The sequence below is a fragment of the Varanus komodoensis genome, unplaced genomic scaffold (assembly GCF_004798865.1).
Source record: "Varanus komodoensis strain SLA01 unplaced genomic scaffold, ASM479886v1 scaffold38, whole genome shotgun sequence".
Lineage (NCBI taxonomy): Eukaryota > Metazoa > Chordata > Lepidosauria > Squamata > Varanidae > Varanus > Varanus komodoensis.
The window spans coordinates 8,612,203-8,634,512 of record NW_025335909.1 but is presented as its reverse complement, the minus strand read 5'-3'; the positions used below and the strand labels follow the sequence as shown (position 1 = coordinate 8,634,512).

Below are 22,310 nucleotides of genomic sequence, written 5' to 3'. Positions count from 1 at the left end.
ACACCATTTCCACTCAGGTTCTGGCTGCTCTTCACTATTTTATTTTTGGTACTCAGTTTTCAGGGCTGGAAAAATCCATGTCCTTTTAAACAAAACAACCATCACGCCACTGTTTCAAATTTTATTTGCATCTCAATGTGTGCTTTTCCATGCTTACCAGTGGCAGCAGAAACAACATGTGGCCCTCCACCCAGCCTCAGGCCTGTTTTCCTGCCATATCGACTAGATCATAGTGGTAGCAATAGATTCTCAAGTGGATGAATTCTGAGCATGAAGCTTGGTACGGCTTTATTTTAGTACATATGTCTTGGCATAGAAAGCACCAATATTTCATATTTGTTTTCAGGGGGCAGGTGTTTACTAAAATATGTTGCAGGTGGGGAATGGCTGTTTATCCTGTTCCACTGCTGTGGTTACTGATGATTAATTTGGAAATGATGAAACATTGAAGCTTTGGCTTAATAAGCTCGTCTGATACCAGACTGGATCTGCTAGAGCAGGAAAACCTTTTCCATACCTGCTGTCTTCTGAAATGTTCCTAATGCATCTCATTGGGAGGACAGACAAGAGCCTAACATGTGGCAGAATGACATAAAATAAGGGAAAGATGAGGTTGTTAAAAATAAATTTAGAAGAAGCTTGTTTATGGCACTGAAAGAGCGAAGACAAGCCAATAAGCAATTGAAACAGATATTTCTGCTTTATTAACCCTGTTGCACTGATAGGAAAACTGGGTCACGAGAAAAGAAAGGCAAAAAAAGGCATTTTATCTGCATACCTGTCTCTTCCTTTGATTACTGGGAATCCTTTTTTTTTTTCCTTTTTTTCCTTTCAGTCCTGGCAGGGTTGCTGAGGTGGGTTGTCTGTGGGGAGGGTGGGCTGGATTCCGGCCTTTCTTCTTGGGGCGTTCCTGTCACCAAAGACATGGATCAGCATTCCAGTCCCGAGTCTCTCTGCTTGCTCGGTCGGTGGCTGCTTCCTAGGAAGTAGCAAGCCACACTGTCCCTCGGGAGCAAGTAGCCTTTTCCTCCAGCATCCACCCCTCCCCAGGCTGAAAGCTGCCTGGCCTTTGAAGACATTGGATGAATTCCAGTAACAAGCCTCCTTTTTTAAGGAAGGAGTCAGAATTTGGTTTCTTCTGAGGAGGTATGCAGAGTCACCTTTATAGCTAGAAACGCCGCCTTCATTGTCACATCACCCACCCCGTTTTTATAAGCAGATCTTCTGATCAGACAAACACTGTTTCTAAATGCAGTAACTAAAATACGGCATATGCTTAAGCAATGTGTCCTTCGTCTGTAGGGCTCTCGCGTTCACTTTCCATCTTGTTTGCATAATCCTAAAATGGTTTGCATTTACTCTAGATCGTAACGCACACAGATTTCTGTTTTTCAGTGCCAGCAGAAGAAACCAAATATTAAATATCATCTATTCTTGTCTCACATTTGTGTTCACTGAAAATTTGGAATCATTAACTTTGCAGAAATGTGATAGTCACTTTCAGTTCATTCTTTCAAGCTACCCATTTAACAATATTTTTCAGAAGATCGGCCTGATTTCCCATTCCTTGTGGTTTCCTTTAGGGTTTAGACAAACAAGGCAATTGATTTGAATTCAGTTACCTTGTCGTCTTTAGGGAATATTCTTAAGGCTGGGGCATGCTGGAAGTTCTAGGCCTCCTTTTCCTGCCTAAATTTGCATAGGATTGCGCCTGAAATCGTCATGAATTCATACTAGCTTGCATGTCGGACGTGTGGTTGGCGAAAAAGAAAATGTTTAGCCCAAGTTAAGGATGTAGGAATTTCCCATGAATCTCATTGAAAGTCTCTCTTGGTGTACCTGATCCTCAAGCGCTCATTCACAGATTGGAAATACAGCCACTGGGGTATAAGGGAGCCTCAGTTGGCTGGTCTGTATACATGTCTGTTGGGGTTCAATATTTTTGCATAATGCTTTTTTGCATAAGACTCTAATCAGTATCGCCATAGTAGCTACAGTGGCATTCAGTCATAAGAGAATGACTCTTATCCATTGACGCCCATCATGGATCAAATGAGAGTAGAACTGCCTCTTCAGATGTGGCAGTAAATGCTTTGTTTAACCTTAAAAAAAGTTTTTATGATATGATGCTGATTAAGGAAGAAAGCTGATGTGGGCAAGGTCCTGTGGGTGCGATAGTTTTATGCCCCTGGCATTCTTAAGCTTGCAGGCCAGCTCTGGACGTAAAAGGAACTGAAACTTGATCTTTCCCAATCTCTAGGCAAATACGTGTTTGATCACAAATTCTTCACACAACAAGCCGTCCTGAGATATTTATGTAAAGGACAGCATACAAAAGCTTTTAATAAATAAATAAACAACATTCACCATACAGTTAAATGTTTGTTTTCAAGCGTGTGTGTGATTTGTCTTGAGATTGCACTGATAAAGAAATGGCATGCTTTTGGAACTTTTAAGAGATGGGAGGAAGTAGGAAGATTTTGTTACCTGTGAGTAAGGTTTGGATATTGTTATGTGGAGGAACTCTTGCATAATTTCTAAGATGTTGACTTCCTCAGGGGAATTGCATAATTTGAGACTTGGCAAGATGAAGTATGGCTTAACCAGTGAATAAACATAGATGAATTAAAAATAATAATTTTAAATGAGATGTCTCGGTTTAATTCAGAACATAACAACTCAGATTATCTGAATATAAGCAGTTTGCCTTTTAGATATTCCCTAAATCAGTGCCTCTGCCAGATACACTGAGGTAAAGGGGGCTTTTTACATGTAATTGACACTGTTTTCTTAGGGAGAGAGAGTAAAGCAGAACAGGAAAGGGAAAGCAAAAGTTTGCAGTGTGCAGGTGCCTGAATTTCCATATTCAACCTTGCCAATTGCCCTGAGTTCCCTCTGTAAGAGTGACCCTACATGGGAATATTTTGAAGGCATTCCTTGTGTAGGTAAAGGGGAAAAAAGGAAAGCATGCAAGGTGTATACAACACAGCAAGGAAAACGCAAGACTTCACTAAAAGAATGTAACAACAGTGTAATTAGTCGCTAATTAACTTGGTTCAGTAGTCAAACTTGCATATTTGTTTAAGAAATATATGAAAAAGTATCAATAGGACACTTGATTTAAGCCCCATATTTAAATTAGTATTTTTAATTTTTTGCTTAGTGATTGAAACTGCCTTCCTTTGAGTCAGTTTGCTCAGAACCCTCAACAAATCAGCTTGTCCGCTGAGGAGCCCCAGAGGTTAGGGAGGGTTCCGGGGCAAGTCATCTGACACACAGGTGTGCTCCCGAAGAGCCTGGACCAGGTCTCTGCCACCTCCCCATCCTTCTGTGTGAGCTTTGCACATGGTTTTACTTGGCAATTTGAAGTACTGCAAGGGGGTGTCCTTCAGGAAATCCGGACCAGCATTGCTGATCACATTGAGGGGTAACCCAAGGCTTCCTGGAACACACTTCACAAATTATTCGCTTAGCCTAGCATTCCTGACCGTTGGCCGTGCTGGCTGGGGTGATGGGAGTTGAAATCCAGAGCAGTCTGGAGGGTATGAGTTTGGAGAAGTTTGACTTAGCCCATCCATGCTGAAAGGCACTTTGCATTGTTTTGCTTTTCCATCAGCTTGTTTTATGCTGAATTGCTTTACCAAATGATCTAGAAACTGTCTATTCTTGTCTATATCTGAAAGTATGCTGGGGATGTTGCAGGAACTGAACCTCCTCGACTTCCCCTTTTGGGAAATTTGGTTGGTTTTTGAAGTGTTGCATCATCATATCCTTAAATATGTTAGTCTGGAAATAACAGACACACCTATTAAGAAACAGGATGGAATAAGTAGTGTGGCAGTGAATTAGCAAGATACGTCTTGGGATTCACCTTGCACCTTTAGTGAATCTAAGTAATATTTTGAAACACCTCGATGTTTGGAAGGCCAAAGTGCCACACAGGACTGGAGGATACGAGAATGAAAAGGAATATGGTGATGCAAGGAATTGTTTTACCATGCCAAGTATATCTGTGATTTGGATTCCTCGGAAAAATTCTCAAAGTACAGATTTTGAGCTTTTTGTTTATTTTTACTGCCTGGCCCTCTCTGAGGACCTCGTCCCCATGTGCTGAGCAGGATTTTTGTTCTTACAGTGGCTTTTCCTGTAAGTGTTCCCTAGCAGGATGCGTTTCCTTTTGCATAAACAGGTTGAAACCCCTTCAAACTACAGAAGTACATCTGCTTGCCTCTTCGACGGTGCTTATAAACAGGAAAATGGGCCTGCTCTGAGTACTGCTTTTTCGATGAGAGATTAGAAATGAGGATATTCTTCCAATTATAATTTGGAAGACTGGGAGTTCAGGAGACTGGCGTGGACTCCGTGTGCGGGTGATGTCAGGCATAGTTTGCTGTGATGTCAGAATTGGGCAGACTGCATTTTGCCTTAACTTTCAAGCAGTGATTTTAAGACTCGCTTCAAATAATGACTCAGAGGTCAGTGCCAGCCATGGTCCCAGGGCCGTCTTAACAGCATTATGGACCCTGGGCAAAGCAGTGTCCTGGGGCCCCCACGACAACTACAACTACTGTTAATTTTGGAAGTTTTCCCATTTTCCAAGGGTTAACATACACAGATTAGTATGGGGCCCACGGGCAAGTGCCCATTAGGCCCGTGCGTTCAGACGGCCCTGCATGGTCCTCCAATTGGACTATCAGTGGTTTGTTCGAACAACCCAGACATGGAGCAGGGGATATATGTGTGCGGCACATTCCTGGTCTCCCAGCCAGGGCTGCTGTCTGCGAAACTGAAATGGACGTGAGCGGGTCAAAGTGCCCATTCAGCTCATCGCACAGAGGAGCAGCTCCACGGTAGGATACGCTGTAGTGATGTCCAGTATTACAAGACTGTGAACAGTAAAAGGATGAAAATAATACAACTCCCTGGCAGTTTAAGAGAGACCTCCGGTGTTTAAAGTGGCCCGCACAGCCTGCGACAGCAGCCGAGCCCTGGTGCTTCCGGGCAGCCCCCGCCCCTTTTCGGCAGGCTCAGGCAGCAGAAGCCGCAGGGGTTATCACGAAACGTGGCTGGTGGGAGGGGCGCGCCACAAGTTGTGCGGCCTGCTTGCTGATGATCTCCACCCTGCCTGATGGGAGAACCGTGTGTATCTAGTGGCGTCCTTCACCGATGCTGCGGGTGGTGGCTGCTTTGCCCCTCATTAGGTTAAGCTGTGCTGCTGTATGGATGGAGGGCACTTGGATCGCCTTGTATTTCACGTTAGCTAGCCGTTGGGCATTCAGTCAGTGAGGCTGTTGGGCACTCCTGATTTGCCAAGCGTCCCAAATAGGAAGGGACTTAAATAGGAAGCTTTGCTACCTGCCCCTCACCCTGCTCGGCTCCCATCTGCCCGTACCACTTCTTCCTCCTCAACTTATCTGGCACAGCTCACCATTTCTGGTTCCTTCTGACCTCCGGCCTGATAGCAGTGAACGAACCCTGGTGAAGGAAGGCCGGGGCACCGCAGATTGTATGTATTCTTGCAAAATGAAAAACCTAATTAGGTTAAAAATTTGTCTTCATGGCTTTAAATGGAGGCAGAAAAGCCTCACGCTTTCAGGCACAAGGTTACTCTTGCTTAATTTTTCATCAGAACGCTTTATTGGATGCTTTTCAGGGGATCCATCATTCCCGCTTTCCATAACTAGAGCCTGCATGTTTCTTCTGTCTGCTCTTGACTTCCCCCACACCTCTTTTGTTCTGAAAGGGAGCCAAATCAAAATGGCTCTGATCCAAAGCCAAGAATTACTCCCTTGGCTGTGGAAATGAAGGCTTCAAGAAGCTGCTGAGCATGTGTGTGTTCATCTTGCCTAGTTTCAGTTGAGGATGATTCAGCGGCATGGCAGGGCACCCTAGGAGGGCACTGAGTGCGCGTGTGCGTGCGTGATTGGGTGAGGGAGTAGAAAAAATGGGAAAAATTGGGTGAGGGAGTAGAAAAAATGGAAAAGTAAAGCGGCACCTTGCCAGTGATTTTTACGTTTCCTCCCCATTGTTACGAGTGGGACTGGCTCAGCTATCCCACCTCTTATCTTAGGCAGAAGAAGAGGTCTGTGCTTCCCCACTGACTTTGGCATGCCCTTTTTCTGCCTTAAGACTGGTTAGCTTTGAAATGTGGCCTCTAGGGAGGAAAAGTAAAAAAAAAAATGTACTGGGGGACTTCATGAGGATGACATTTTAGCCCTACCGACAAATGTGACATACAGATAGGAAACATCCATTAACGGCAAGGTGATGTGACCTTCCTAAGGTTAGAGATACGTATCAACATTTCCCCTGGATTCTTTCATGGGTGGCAGTTCCTTATGTTGGTCCTGTGCTTCCTTTTGAGTGCTGAGGCCTTATCTTTCTTTTGTCCCCTCCTCCTTTCTACAGTGAACTTAGAGAAAACTTTGGTATTAAGATTTAAACTCTCCAGTATGGGGCGATTTCATTTGAGGCTTGCTTGTTGGTAAATGTCGGATTTATATACAAACCTTGTGGGAGGAAAACTAACCCGTAGCTGTTCTGACAAAGCCGCCCTGCAAACCTACTGGCCCAAGTACAGGTCCTGCCTTGCCTGTCTTGCCACAACGACAAAACAAATGCAGAGATGACTCACTGTGGAGCGAGCGGGAGCCTTGTGCGGCTGCTGGGAACAGAACCGTCCCCATCTAGTGGGTGTGTGAGTGAGGGGGAGGCAGTCGACCCGAATGGGTGCAGTTCCCCACCCTGCAGCTCCCATCACTTCCAGTGCCCACCCTTGCTGGACATGATGGGAGTTGTAGTGCAACAGGTATCCATGGGCATCAGGGTTGGAGAGGCTTCTTGTAGGGTTTTGCTGTTGCAACATTGGAGAGTTGCTGGATGACACCATTTTACTCCATCTGCTGGTTGAGTAGTTTGGAGAACGTGGACTAGAGGTTTTGTTGGATCTGAGTTGAGTTGAGCTGAAGAAAACTGCAATTTCAAAGTGCTTGTTAAATGTTGAACCGTACCTGGAGGAGAAATAAAAAGATTGCCACCAACCCTCGATACCTTTACCTGGAGGGTCAGCTGACAGCAAAGAAACTTCTGAGTAGACATGCATGCAGTTAATGCTTCGGCATACCTTGAGATATGATTTAGGGTGCTTTATAGGACTTGGACATGTACAACTCTAACCCCGGATTAACTATAGGATATGATATGGCCATATCTGCAGTGTATATGTCTGTTGGCTTTAAATAAATTCATCCTTTCCTCTTTTGAATCATTGGCTATTCTGGATCAGACCAAAGGCCTTTCTGGTGCAACTTTCCGTTCACACAGTGGCCAACTGGATACCTACAACAAGCCCGGAAGTGGGGGGTGGGGGGGCAGCATTTGGGAAGTGCAGTTAAGATGCACACACCTTCAATTCCTAACATTCCTTGGAGAGAAGGAAAGGCTGCTGAGTTCCCTCCTTAAATCCCATCTTTCTCAAGATCTGTTTGGCACAGTCCCTGGTCCGCACGCCCTACTTAATAGGCGGATGTCTTGGGCCACGACCCCCAACAGCACCAGCTAGAATGACTGATGGTAAGGCATTGTGGGAGCCGTAATTCAAAACAACCGAAGGACAGCAGGTTGCTGTAACTGAAATAAATGTCAGCTTTCTCCCCGTCTACCATCGCTTCCCTCTCCCGCGTCTGTCTCCTCTGTTGAATTTAGAGTGTAAATTCCTCAGGACAGGCATCCTGCCCTCTTTGTGCTCCACAAATCACCATGCGCGTTGCTGGTACTATTTAAATAACACTACGACTGAGTCCATTATCACTGTCTTATTTAATCTGTAGTCTTGCTGAACTCTTTGATTCCTAGCCTTGAAATAGGGTCTCTTGTGCCTCAAGCACGCTCCTCTAAGAGATGCTGGAGATGTTGTCTTTCCAGAAAGCTTTCGTCCCTGCTCTGTTTCTACACTTATTTAAACAGCGACAAATGACGTCTGAGGCAGAAACCGCCAGATGCACTGCGCATGGATTAGTAATGGGGTAGTCCAGTCTTGAAGAGGAGTATGGTCTATTATCTTTTACTAGTTTTGCTGTTGATAAAGGCTTTTTTTGTACTAACAAGCCATCTGCTCTGCTGCTTGTAAAAATATAAAACTCTCACTAATGCCATTTAGAAAAAGCACGTCACCACTGAAATTGCTTAAGACTCTTAGAATAAGATAGATGGAGTCTTTCACCTCTAGATCATTGTCTTGAACTCTCTTAAGGTCACTGCTAAATGAATGTCATTACCACTGGACAGCTGCTTGGGTTGTCTGGAAGCAGCTGGTGGTTTCCCTCCTATTCCCAGGTGATCCATCTCTTGCACCCTTGTTATCAGGCTCTCCAAAAAGGTCACAGTCTGGTGATCCTTACCTTCTTTGTTTTTTTTTAAGGAATGGGTTTTGTTTATTGTGGAATAGACACTAGATGCTGTCTAGGTTTAGGGTGCCATTTAAATTTATCTTCTGGTTCAGCTTATTAGCCCAATATTGGCTTTTCTCAGTCTTCGGAGACTGGGGTTCTTGTCCCCCCCGACCGTGGAGCTCAGTGGATGTATTTGGCTCAGTCGCTGACTCTGAGCCTAACCTACCCCGCAAGGTTATTGTGAGGATAAAATGGGGAGGACAAAGAGGACTGTGTAAGACAAGCTACCTTGGGTTCATTGCAGGAAAAAGGGGGCGGTATAAACACAAATACATGGCTGTAAGCCATTCCATAAACTACAGTGAGCTCAGAAAATCAAACACAAATGCATCCCAATTTTAGAGAAATGGGTTATGAGGTAGAACTGCTGCAGCTGAAAGGGACACAGCACTGGGCTTTTAGAAGCACACTGATAAAAATGGACTTTCCCTGGGCAGTGCAGCAAAAGGGACATTCCTGGAGCTCTGTAAGTAGTGGAGGAGCAAGCCCTGGTCATATCCTGAATTTCCTATTCTCTTTTTCTGCAGAAACAATGAGACGAGTGGTTCGACAGAGCAAGTTTCGGCACGTCTTTGGTCAGGCGGTGAAAAATGACCAGTGTTACGACGATATTAGAGTTTCCCGTGTTACGTGGGATAGTTCTTTTTGTGCAGTCAATCCCAAATTTGTCGCGATAATAATAGAGGCCAGTGGTGGTGGTGCCTTCCTGGTTCTTCCGTTACACAAGGTAAGTGTGTTTTCTGAAACGCTGCTGAACGTGGTCCTTCAGCATTACTCTGTCCAACCACAGGGTTGTCCATTCCCTCCAGGATTGAAGAAAAGCAGCAACATGGGTCCCTCAGCGGTGTAAATCAACTGTGTTGCTGTTGGCACGGTGCTAGGAAGGGAAATCTGGGGCAGGGCGTGGGTCCCACCAGCCCAGTAGGGGCAGAACGAACTCGCCGCAGCTCTCCAGGGTTTTTCCAGCTCCACTTGGGGAACTTTCCTGGGAAAGTGCGTTTTCATTGAGCCACAGCTCCGGGAACCGGCCGTTTCAGAAGAAAAAAGTACCTCTGAACAGTTTGGGGAGAAATAATTCCCGATTTCCTAAGTGGCTGGATTTCATCATTTGCCTCTGGAATCTGAAAGCACGTTAAACCGGGTTAGGCACCCTGCTGCGCCCCCCCCCCCCCCCCGTGTCTAGAGGGTGGCTTGCACGATCCCTGTGCGTCGGCCGTGCTGGCTGGGCCTCGGGCAGTCGCATTCCAAGACATCTTCGTTCGAGGGCACTGGGTTGTTGGCCACTGTCACCTCCAGTATGAAATGTGGGATTGCTCTTTTCTTGCAAGGGGAACATATGCGTGCGGGGAAATCGAATCAGGGTGGCCGGCTTAGGCAGGCAGTGCCGCTGTTTGTGTGAGTGGAACGTCCACGGATGCCCTTGCCTGTCTGTGCAGTCGGTGAGCACAGGTAGTGCTTTTTTGGCTAAATGAGCATCGGCACTCACATCCTAGACGTCTGAAACAGGAGGAGTGCCAGCAGCTGAGGGTATTGGTTGGATAACTTGAGCATTTGCTAGCACGGGCCTTTTGAGGGGGTAAAAACCTAGCCACAATCCCGCAAGAGTAGTGTGTCGTTTGTTGTAGTTCTGTGTCATAAATGCTAAGCAAACCGGCCAGCCGTTCTTGCAGATGCATTTTCTGCTGCAGGAGGCCCAGCTGTGCAGCTGAAGATCATCTGGGCTGGCGCAGGGATTCCAAGCAGGCTGAGTCTTCTGGAAGCCCCAAGTGGCCTTTGCCAGGAATCTCTTTTTGCTTTCGTTGGCTGCTCCTACTGCAGACAGGGATGGCGCGTTTCAGTGGCTCGGTGGGCAGCTGCCTAAAAAAGCACGGGCAAAGGCATGCCTTGGACTGGGGGAAGCAGCTCTGTGTGGCTCCTCTCCGTGACGGGACGCCACTGTGAAGGCTTTTGCAACGCCGCATGCTGGGGGCGGGGGGCAGAGCGCCGGGGGCAAGATGCGCCGGAGCCCCGGGCTGCCAGCCCTCTTGCCTTGCCCGGGCATCCCCCTTCCTTTGTCCCGCAACTTCGGCGGCCTCTTGTTTTCTTCCTGCAGACCTTTTGCCACATCCTGGCCTTGGTGGTAGCGACAGTAGTAACAGCGATCCCGACCCGCTTGGAAGCCCACGCAGAATACCTGGTGGGTGGGACTGTTGCCTGGGCCTTTTGGCCCTGGAGCGGCTGTGGTGGGGGGGGCGGGGGGCTTGTCCTCGGCCTCCCGCACCCCAGTCCAGTGGCTTGCTGCCTGCAAAGAGAGGAGCTGGGCGGCGTGTGCGTGTCCCCGCGTGCCCGCGCAGGCACCGGCCCTGTCCCTGCCTCCACAGCGGCGGCCGCTGCCGCATTCTCACTGACACGTCCAACAGCAGCCCTCACTGCAGGGCTCTGGCAGAGGTTTTTACCATATATGGCCATCGCGGCGCTTTGGGCTGGGAGTCGTCCTGAATAATTTCCACCCTGTGCTTCGATTGGCCGCGTTGAGCCGGGGAATGGTGGGATAGGAGCTCTGCTGCAAAGAGGGAGAGCGGCTTCGAGTCAAGTGGAAAGGACGGTTAACGCTTTGCTCCCTGGATCGCCTCCGCCGTGCCTGTGCCAGCTGAAACCTGTCTGGGTTTCCTGAGCGAGCGGAAGGTTTAAATAATCCTCGTACTGTTATCTGGGGAAGCATCCCAAGCTGGATCTCTTGGCAGTGCTGGCCGAAGTGCATGATGTATGGAATTAAAAAACAGTGGAAAAAACAGCGCTGCTGAAGCATCTCTGCCTAGTCCTTGCTCTATCCCCACAAGAGGGAGGGGTGTGCCCAAGTGCCCGCCATGGCAGAAATCTCTGATCTCTTTGCATTTTTCTTTTTTATTACACCGAACAGTGTTTTAAAAGCACGCTTCCCTTTTTGGGGTAATCACAGGGCAGAGAGCCGAGAGGACGTAAATACTCAGGGCAGCTCCTGAGATTGCAGTAGAGCCGAGAGCTTTTGCGGCAGAATTCAGGCCTTGTGGGCACTTTTGGTTCCTTGCCGTGTCTGAGTACCAGCAGAAGCACCGCAGGGAGAGGATCTGTGGGTGCGAGGGTGGGATAGGAGCTCTATCCAGGTGCCCCTCTTTCCCCTTCTGCAGGGTGCCGTGGCTCGGGGTGGGCTGCCACGTTTTGCTGAGGTTGGGCCACGGGGTGGAGAGTTGGGCTTTGTGTAGGACACAGATGCTTCAGAATCTTCATGTTGATCATGTTTCCAAATGCGCAAGGTGAAACTTCAGCCCCGGTAGGAACGGCACGAGGTTCCGTATTCCTTGGGAATATTTGGAAGCTTCAGTGAGAGGTTTAAACTATTTTTTCCTCTTCAGCCAGATGTTGTGAATACAACTCGAAAGTTGTTGTGTTTTTCTTTTCAGCCACGCAGGCTTTTATTCAGGAAGCCAACTTCTTCTCGAGCCAGTGACCATGTCGGCTGGGAATCATGACTGCTTGTTTTGCACTCTGCTTGAGTCGTGCTAGAGGCGCTGGTTAGAGACACTTTCGAACCAAAAATTCTCGGGGTCTAGAAAGTACTGGCTTTTCACTTCAGGCGGCAGGCAGGCAGGTGCTTCCTGGTTGGCGGAATCTGCAGAAGGGAAAATTCTTGCACATAGATTGCCAGCGTGGGGTCGATGCGGAGACGGGTATGCTGATTTTCCACACGTGTGGAATTGCTTTGCATAGAGAAGTGGTCACGAGCCCTGGCCTGGCACGTCAAAGCAGTACAGGCCAAAAATCGGCTTGCCTCATGTGAGAATTAGGTCTCAGGCACATAAAAGGAGCTTTTCACAGTGGCTAGCAAGATGCTTCTGGAAAGTCAAGGGACAAGGGACCTTTCCTAGCCCCAGCATCAGTTTGCGCTTCTGAGAGGCATTCCAAGGACTGCAAGTGGTGGTTGGCACGGAAGATAAAAGAGTTGAGGGTCAGAAAACATCCATGAGAGACTGTTTTAGCATAATTTTCAGTAATTAAGCCTTAGGAGAGTCATTTCAGTCTTTTAGAACAGGGGAAAACATGCGCAGGAGCCAGGAAACCACTCAGCGATCCGTGATTTGGAGAAATCCCCCTGGGGAGCCCCCATGGAGCAGGCGGTTGCTTTTGTGCTCCGTGTGCGAACTTCCTGGAGGCACCGGAACTTGTGTCACATGTTTCTGAGTACAGCATGCTGTTTGGTTGCTGCTTTCCTTAAAGCTGGATTTTTCTGTGCAGTTTTTCTCTTGTACACTTACGTGGAAAGGAAGTTTGCCAGAAATTCCCCCGTCACTGAACTGCAAGACCTGTATTCTTCTTGCCTTAAATGTAAGCCTGGGCCCAGACTCTTTGTTCACTGGGCCAGTGTGCTATTCATTAACTTGCACTGGCTTTCAGAGGACTCTCTCTCTGGTCCAAAGCAGGGGGCAGTTCCTGTGTTGCTGTTGCTCTGTCTCCTGTCACGGTTCTGGGCTGGTTGGCGTAATAGGCTGAGCAGCTCCGAGGGATCTCAGAAACACCCATCACGACTGTCCCAAGCATTTCTCTTGAATTGAAAAGATGCATGTTCACACTGGGTGTTTCTCTAAGTCAGCGTCTGTTGCTTTGTAAGAACACAGGGCATCCTTGGCTGTTTGTGGTTTGGTCGAATACTTCCTCTGTTACATAAACCACATCAGGAGAGAGCTCAAACTGAATTTATGTTGTTCCTTTTCGGAAGGTCCGGCTAGCATTTAGGCAGGACGTGTGCGCAGCTTTCCGCTTGCGATGGTGGGGGGCGGCAGTGAGGGGAGATCTCACACCGGCGTGGTTTTTCCCGTGTTTCAAATATTCTTTCTGCGCATACAGTTCCATTATATCATTGAGACAATTTCTGTTGGAAAGTTTCTAAAGCAGCCTTACCCAACCTGGTGCCTTCCAAGTGTGATTGTGCAGGCTGGGGATGATGGGAGTTCAGGTCCAGGGCCTCGGACAAGTACTGTGTTGAAGCCTGCTCTACTGGGAGGCCAGCATGTCATCCATGGGGAAGACTCTGCAGTTGCATTGATATACTCTGTGTGACGTTCCAGCATCTTCCCATGAATTTCCACCACACTCAGCTCCTCCGGGAGATCCCTTCTGGAACTTAGCTGTCTGTGCGTGCCTAGCGGACCTCTTGTCACTCTTCCCATGGTTCTGGGGCAGTGCGAACAGCAGTTACTGCTTTACTTGCTTTTCTGTTTTGGAGCGGCTGCCAGCACTTCCTTGCATAAGCCTTGCCTATGAAAATGTTGGCTTTAGTTTGGAACATGGCATGGAAATTTGAAGCTTGGGAGCAAAACTCTTCCTCATTTTTGGAAGCTGAAGTATTTATTTTGCTGGGAAGGGACCAGCACGGAAACTGCCTCTCCTGCACTCTCCTCACAGCCGAAGCTTCGCTGGCCAAATGCACCGTGCCTGCACTGGGGGCAGTGTGGAAGCACCTATGAGTGTTGGGTTACTTCAAAGCATTGGGTCTGTGGGAGAGAAGCAAGAAGAACTCTTTCTACCCGTCTGTGGACACTTTGGCATGGAGTGAGGCTGTGACTAATTGGGTCGGCCTCGAGCCAGTCAACAGGCAGTCTACCAGCTGGGAATTATCACCGGAACATCACGTTTCTTGTTCACTGCCATCCCTCTTGTATTCATGAGGAATTTAGGGAGAAGGCGAAACCTTGAAAAGCCAGTCCTGGCATGCATCTGCTAAATAGCTAATTTTGTGATCCAGAGTTAATTTAGCAGGAATGATTAACATCGCCTGTTTCTGTGATAAAAAGCAAAACTTGTCTGGGAGGTGACCTCAGCTTCTTGCCCGGTTGTTAGCAGTGGCTGACCAGCTGAGCACTTCCGGGAGCCTCGAATGCAGCTGACCCAACCCCTCCCTGCAGGGTTGGGGTTCAGCCCTCCAGCGCGCGCGCGTGTGTGTGTGTCTGGGGAGAGTGGGACTGCGGTGGAAATCACTGTTCCGGCGTGTTTTGCTCCCAGTGTAAATTAAACTCTCCTAGAGGTTCTGAGGGGTTCATCTTCCGGCATCATATCTTTCCCAGTTGCAGTGTGTGGCTGTGAAAGCTGGACCATAAGGAAGGCTGAGCGCCGAAGGATTGAGGCCTTTGAACTGTGGTGCTGGAGGAGACTCCTGCGAGTCCCTTGGACCACAAGGCGATCAAACCGGTCAGTCCTAGAGGAGGTTAATCCTGACCGCTCCTTGGAAGGCCAGATACTGAAGATGGAACTCAAATACTTTGGCCACCTAATGAGAAGGAAGGACTCCCTGGAGAAGAGCCTAATGCTGGGAACAATAGACGGCAAAAGAAGAAGGGGACGGCAGAGGATGAGGTGGCTGGATGGAGTCACTGAAGCAGTGGGTGTGAGCTTGAGTGGACTCCGGGGGATGGCGGAGGACAGGCCTGGAGGGGTCGTGATGGGCCGGACATGACTTCGCGACTGACAACAGAGGTTGTGATTGTGATGGCTCTGCAGGCCAGGAGAAGAGAGAGAGGAGAAGGGAAGCATGTATGTGCTTGGGTGTGGGGTGGAGTAGCCAGGGAGACGGCTGTTTGCAGGCCAGGATTGATCTGGGAGGCAGGCTTCCCCAAAGGAACCAAACGCTATGCCAGTCAAGCCCGGGCAGTTGCTGTGCTTCCATCTCCAGGGAGCCCCTGGCAGAAAAGGAAAGGGTGGGCCCGGAAGGCAGCCACCCTGCTGGAGCCAAGCAGGCCTGGGGCTGCTGGGGCGTAGCCCCCTGGAGTTCCACAGTGGGGAGAGCCTGAAAAATTAAAGCAAGCAAAGCTTGGGTAGAAGGGCTTTTGCAGTAAGTTTGCTTTTGAGCAACAGGGTGTCTCCACTCTGTCAGCGATTCATGAGCAATAAAAAAGGTGCTCCCGTAAAGCCAACGAAATACACTTCCGCTTGTTGCAGGAAATGCAGGATAACAACTTTTGTGGTAGATTTTGGCACCCTCCCCCCCAAATCAGGGCACAGTCGTTGCGACATGCCTCTGTTTGCCAGCTCAATGCAGCCGTTATGCTAAGTACTGGATGCCTTGCGCTGGCTAGCAGTTGGCCTTTCGTTTCACTGTCTCTGCATCCGACTGTCCCAAGCTTCAATTTTGCGGTGGATTTCTGTGCGTCGCCACAGATTTTCCAGGGCAGAGACTCCATGGAAACTTCTGCCATCGCAGAGCCTTCTGTGCGTGTACCCGGCACTTATCTTGGCTCGGCTGTAAGCACATGGCACGAAGCAACGAAGACGTGCAGCTGCCGCAGCTCTGGCCTCCTAGCAGGAAGAAACCGAAAGCTTGTTGCTGCTGCTCAGGCCCGCTGATGCTCCTCGTTGCTTTCCAAAGAACCTGAAGCATGGCTTAAGATTTGAGTCCCAATAACGTAATATGGCTTTAAAGCTCTCCCTTGTCACACGTGGCTGATGGCTGCATCCAGCCTGGAGGTTCTGCCGTGCAAGCGCCTGCATTGCTGCTGCTCTTTCTTGAAGAAGGCCTCTGCGCGGGGCGGGGTGGTCGAATCGGGCCTCAGGCAGCAGAATGGGTGGGCTCAGTATAAAGGAAGCAGCGCAACCTGTTCCTTGTGCCGCTTTGCACAGTGAAGAAGTGCCGGTTCTCTTGTGCAGATCTTAGGCGGGAGGAGCAGAGGAAGGGAACTGGACCCCAAAAGGGGCTTGGAACGCGGTTGTCTCTTCAGCAGCTGCCCACCAGCGTCCTCACCCTGCCAGCCTCCACCAGACCAGGGGAGCAAGAGCTGCCCCCGGTGCAGCCTCGGCGTGATGCAGCCTTTAAAAGTCCTGAACGCCTTTTGGTGAGGGTGGCGCTGCTGTGATCTATTTCGGCCGGCCTTGGGGAAGGGCACTGTTTCCTTATCTTTAAGAGGGTTAGTCATGGGGAGCCTGGCCAGCTTGCTGGATGACTAATGACCATTTGTCACGGTCCGAATCGGCAGTGCAGTTTTCATGCAAGCCCAGTGCCAGGGGTGTGAGCCATCTGGTGCTGGCCGATGTAGATGCTCGGTAGACGCAGCCATTCCAAGCAGCGGCTGGGGCTTTGACCCTGGGGCAGGGGGTGCCATGTCGTCAAGGAGTGCCGGCCTGAAAGAGGAGGCTTCAGTTGCATTTCGAGCCCCTTCCTCTGCCCCTCCTCCTAAAGATCTGCTTAACAGAATGTGCAGAGGATGCCACTTCCCTATTTTCAACTGCAAGGACAGCAAAAAATTCCTAGGGAAGTGGCTTTGTGAACTAAATTAATGTAAAATTATTTTCCTGCAGCAGTGGCCTCTTCCTACCAGAGCCTGTGACAGGGTCAGTTGTGGTGGATAATGGCCATCTTATCAGGGCTCCTAAATTATTTTAGCTTGTGTGACTTCATTAAGTTGCCTTATTTGGTAAACATTAAGCTGTTTGACTGGAATGGCTTGGAAGAAAGCTTAATTTATTCACATTTTACCATTAACCTACCTGTGCCAATTGTGTGTGCGTGTATTTGCTATAAATCCACTTCTTGTTGCGCTGTCCTCCTCTAATTTGGAGTTCATTGCTCGTCCCTAAATGTTAATGGATTTTTAACAAGGGGACAGAGTGCTGCCCCAGGGTTTACAACCGAGTTCTTTAAAGCCACGCATCAACATCATATTCTGAACTAAAACAACTCTGACTCTAAAAATCAGATTTTGTGCCATGTCTCACTGCAGTATACAGTGAAAGATCGTTTTAAACACAATAGTCACTCCATCTGACTTTTTGTAACCGTTTTGTACTAGAGATTTTGATTTTCTGTTTTCACTGTTTATTGACCTCCTCATTGATCGCTGTAAAGTGCCCAGGCTGCTTTTAGGTACTTAATATATATTTAATGTGGTTTATAGGCTCTACTCTGTAAGTTAAAAGCCAAGAACAGCTTTGCGCGATGTGCCTTTTGCTACTTCCCACTAGTTCCAGCGAACAGCAGAGCCAGGGTTAGATGTTAGGATGCCGTCTGTTCCCAGCTGGCATATCTTTCCCTATGTCCTCCATCCCATAATATCATCCTCATCTTTCCTTTAGAGTGGCCATCACCAGCTTGGTGCCCTGCAAGACTGTCCCTCCCAGTGGTCAGGCTGGCCAGCCTGGTGGGGTTCGGGAGGAGCAGGCTGGGAAGGACTCTGTGGGACGCTCTCCGTGCTGGAGGCACGATTGGGCCTCTTAGTGTTTTGGCCCACTGTGAGGTCTCCCTGTGAGAGTGCTTCACGGCACGCACGAGTCCCAGCCGCACTCATCGCCGGGTGACATTTTGCTGTACTGCACCAACTCGTGCTTGGGGTCCTTTGTGGCGGGCAGCGTGCCTGCCGGCTTCCCTTTTTTATCTTTCATTCCCAGGTCTGCCCCATCTTGATTAGTTGTGCAGGTTTTAATCTGGTTGAGACAAACGAAGAGCTTCTGCCTGAGGCTGGGGATGCTAATAAAGCAGGAAAAACTTCATTTTAATTCAGAAGTTGTTTACCGACTACCAGGTTTGCAGTAAGTAGTTATTATATGTAAATGGAACATGCACTTTCTTGGGCACATCCCAAACTGTGTGACAGTTAGCGCAAGAGCCCAGGCGGTTCTGTTTAATTCTTACTGTACAGTACAAAAGGATAATGAGGTAGCGACACCAAGAGAGAGATCTTTGATGGTCGTTTTCTTAGCAAATGAACAGCCATTTTAGATAGCTTAAACTTACTTTATTTCTGTACCCTCGATAACCGAAGTGCAACCCAAATAGACAGCATAATATAATTCAGTCAGTTACATGATGAGCTGACCTGGCACTCAGCTGTTTGTTTGCAGGCTTGGAGTTCAGCCCTTCTCTTGATCATACATATGGGGAACTTTGCAAGTTTAATATGTATGTACCAGCTAATTTTTTCTTCCCAGACAAAATCCTAGATTGTCCACTGTTGGCTGAATGCAGTTGATTTATTGGGTCTCAGCTCTTAGGCATTGCTTTAAACTGCTTTTAAAAATGGCCAAGTGCTCTCCTTTTAGAGAGTCAACATTGTTATGAGTACCCCATTAGTTAATTCAAAACTTTTTAAAGATTTAAATAAGAGTGATAGTGTCCCCGATGCATTGCAACTTGAGATGTTGCATTTTGATTCTGGCCTGGCGCGAGACTGTCCCCTGCCTCAATTGTGATGTGCTGCCATCCCAGGTGAGTTGAATGCAGGCTGACAGGCACAGTAGCCAAAGCTGCAGTTTCAGCTTTCCAAGGATAGTTTCAGTGGCACCTCCTCTTTGGGGCCACGCTCCCCGTCAGGCCCCATCCAGCAGTCTAGCAGGAAAGGCTTGGTGGCCCTTTTCCTCTCACCCTTCCTGTGTGTGTGAGCCTGCACCTGTTGGTCAGAAGGGTGGCTGTTGTCGGTCAGCATCACTGCAGTCGAACGCCCTCACACAGAGCGCAATGCCCATGTCTGAGTGGATGCTCTTGTTCTGCCTGTGGCCCACCAGAACGGCCTTGGTCACAAAAGGAACCCCAGTGTGGCTCTGGTGGCTTCCATAGCACAGATCAAAGGGAGATCAGCATCCTGGTCTGTCAGTTTTTCGGGACCACGTTTTCCTGTGCATTCTCACATCTGTCACCGCCCTGTCTGTATCTCGACCTTCGTGCAGTTTTCTTCATTGGGCTGTTGGTCTAGGTTTGGATTCCTTCAAGGTTAATTTCTTTCCCCTGTTGTGCTGCCTAAACTGTTTGGGTTATGCTTTACTGAGTAAGTCCCAGAGGGAAGGGGAGGCTGGGCGATTGCTCGGGCCACAGAGACTTGGGAGCCGTAGCTGGCTGCCTTCCTGCTCCCGTGTGGATTCCTGGAAAGCCAGAGGTGCCTGCTTTCCTCCACTTGAGCTGACTAGGAGAAGTGGCAGGCAGGAGTAAGACGGAGCCGTGAGCCGGTGTGGAATGCGGAACCAAACCGGCTGCTGCAAGTGTCCCATGAAGAAAAGATGTACTTCGGCTACCTCCCACTGACAGCTTTCTCCTGAGGCTTGTTCTGACATATGGTCAACCTGCTTCAGCCTCTCGTGATGATGTGGAACAGGAACTGGGAATGTTTGTGCATGTGTGTGTGAGCATAGATGCATACATATGTATTTATAGTAATACTTTCAAGGGCAGTTCTGTGTATCACTGATCGTTACTGTGTGGCTGTATGTCTTTCATTGTTGTTTTGTGCTTTTGTTTTGCTTTGTTTTGCTTTCTCCCTTTTTCTCTGCATGTGCTTGTGGTTCTGCTCTTGTTTTGAATTCTCAGTGATTTTTTTTGCTGATGTTTGGTTTTGTGGTTTTTGCTGATGTTTAAAAATCAAAGAAAAAATACGAATATTAAAAAAGCTTCCCCTGGACTCTGCAAGGGTTGTGTCTTCTTGTTGCGACATCTTTGAGCCCTTTAGACTTGCCTCTCTCTCTCCTGGTTTTGACAGGCGGGCCTGAGGTCTAGCCTTCTGCATGAGCAAACGGTTATCATTGTTTCTAAAACGGTCTGTACAGTGGACTTGGCGCTGGCAAAGCTGGCCTCCCAGGACTCAGCAGGATGATACTAGAAAGCACGATCCAGGGGCCAGGCAGCACTGGGGGAGAAGAGCTTTGGAAACCCGGCCGTGGATGCTTGTGCCCGAAAAGAGCAGGCATGTGGAGCGTGCCTGAAGTTCCACCCAAGGGTGCAGCCACACTTTCCTGAAACAAGTGCAGTGAACTAGAATTTAACTCTGGGGAAACACTGGGGAAAGGTGTTTTCGGCACGGCACCCGTGCGGGCACTGAAAATGGGGGGGGGCAGCATCAGGAGGACCCGCTCTGCATGCAGTAGCAGGTGCTGCAAGCACTTATTCTGGCTGGAGCGCTGGGGAGCCGCTCCTGGTTTGCCTAAGCAGCCCTGTGCTGGGTGGGTGGACAGTCCGCCGGGCGGCTTCCAGCGAATTAAAGCCCCGGAAAGCCGCACTGTGCAAGGAGCTGAGAGCGGCTGCCGTTCCAGGCCGCCAGTGATTGTGCTGATGAACCAGCCACCTCCCAGCGGGGGCGAACGTCTCCTTCACTGCCGCATTGCAAAGGCCATGTGTGTCTGGGGAGGGGGCAGAGACGCGACCGTGTCCGGCGGTGTCTTGGTCCTGCGCGTTACAGTGCTCTCTTCTCTCCCCCTTCAGACAGGTAGAATTGACAAGTCCTACCCCACCGTATGTGGCCATACGGGACCCGTACTTGACATCGACTGGTGTCCCCACAACGATCAAGTCATCGCCAGCGGCTCCGAAGACTGCACGGTCATGGTGAGTCGACACCGCAGGCCTCCCCAAAAGTCGCTTCTCACTTGCGAAGCCGGGAATCCCTCTTCGGCTTGGCTTTTTTCAGATGTGTTCAAAGTCAGGAACGTGTGTGTGCGCTATCACTGCATGTTCCATACTAAATCTGCAGGAAGCTTGACTTCACTACAGACTGTAAAAATGCTGTCTGGTTTCCCCTGCCTCCAGACTGAATGAAAGCCATGCCGAGACCGTCCTTCCTTCTGCTGTGTACCTTGCCTTAACTCGCAGAATTAATACACCCCGACTTAAAAGCATCCTTTGCGTCACCTGTAGAAGTAGGAGACGGACTCCAAGGCAGCTGTCTTGCCTGGGTTCCAAATGGCGGCGTCCTCGGGTTGCTTCAGGCCGCCGAGCCCTCGGCTGAATTGGTGCTTGCTTTGCTCGCACCATCAAAGGGTGCGTGGTGGTCGGCCAACTTCAACAACACGTCCAGCGTCAGCCTGACATGGTTTTGGACCGTGGCTTGCCTTTTTCACGGTGGCGGTGCGAGTCGACCAATGGCAGATAAGCCTTGGTGAGTCTGACTTGAATCCCATGTGTGCCTCGAAAATGTATTACGGGACATCGTCCCTAAGACATTTTAACATGGCATTCTGGTGTGCTTTGCATCGCAGAGCCCTCCTGTGTGCGATCGGGTGAGTTCATTCCTGTGTGCTGCATTGCTTAATCCATCACGACTTTTGGATTTCTTTTCTGTCTCATGGGGCCTCATCCCACACCATCCCCTATGATCTCAGTCTTGGGAAAACATGGAAATGTTAACAAAAATGTTCTGTATTTCTGCTTCATAAAAGGAAAGCATTTGGGTGTTAGAGCTCACCACTAAACTGGTGCACCAAAGGATGCTGGAATCCTCTTTAAGAGGCCCTAATTCAGCAGGGCACATGAAATGGAACAAATGCCGTCTGGAGCGTAAACACCAGGGGGTTTGGCAGAGCCCTGCTTGAGCTTCTTGACAGAGGGATGTCTTTGCCTTTAATCAAAGCTGCATGGAGAAACTTGTGTAGTGTTGGAACGGGCGACTCCTGAACAGAAGGTTCACAGAGCTGAATCATAGTACAATCGTCGTGGCAGCTGATGCGCTAATGCCTTTCGGAAAAAAGTGTCTCAGGCAGGAAGTGCAAGCGGGAAACGCCATGTCTAGCCCCGGGACGGGCCTCGTAAGTGCGTGTCCGTGTTGGCCGGTTCAGGGAGAGGAGGAGTGTGGGCGGCACTGGTGGAAGTGGCTTTTGTGGCATGCTCACTTCCTTGAGCGCTGGGTCCCCAGGGTCATCCCTCCGTAAAACTAGTTGCTGGCCAGGGGTGTGCAGTGACCATGGCCGCGCACAGATAATTTGCCTGACCCAAGCCATGGGCTAGGAAAGTGCATCTGCCCCATTTTGTGCAGCCCTCTTTTTCAGGATCGACCTCAGGAAAAGGCAGCTCCTCCTGTTGGTGATGGATTGCGCTGGTTAGTTAATCCACAGCGTGCAATTCCTTCCAAGAGCAGTTTTTAACATGAAAAAATTGATGAATGG

At 49.1% G+C, this 22,310-nt stretch overlaps 1 protein-coding gene across 2 annotated transcripts in view; it reads left to right on the top strand.

The window, feature by feature from the left end:
* The window catches only part of CORO1C (coronin 1C), a 51,442-nt gene that overhangs the window by 15,551 nt on the left and 13,581 nt on the right, over positions 1–22,310 (top strand). For both annotated transcript variants that reach the window (XM_044440479.1, XM_044440480.1), the window contains exons 2-3: positions 8,978–9,177; positions 20,635–20,757. In XM_044440479.1, coding sequence (XP_044296414.1) covers positions 8,978–9,177; positions 20,635–20,757 — 323 coding nt within the window. The remainder of the gene's footprint in view (positions 1–8,977; positions 9,178–20,634; positions 20,758–22,310) is intronic.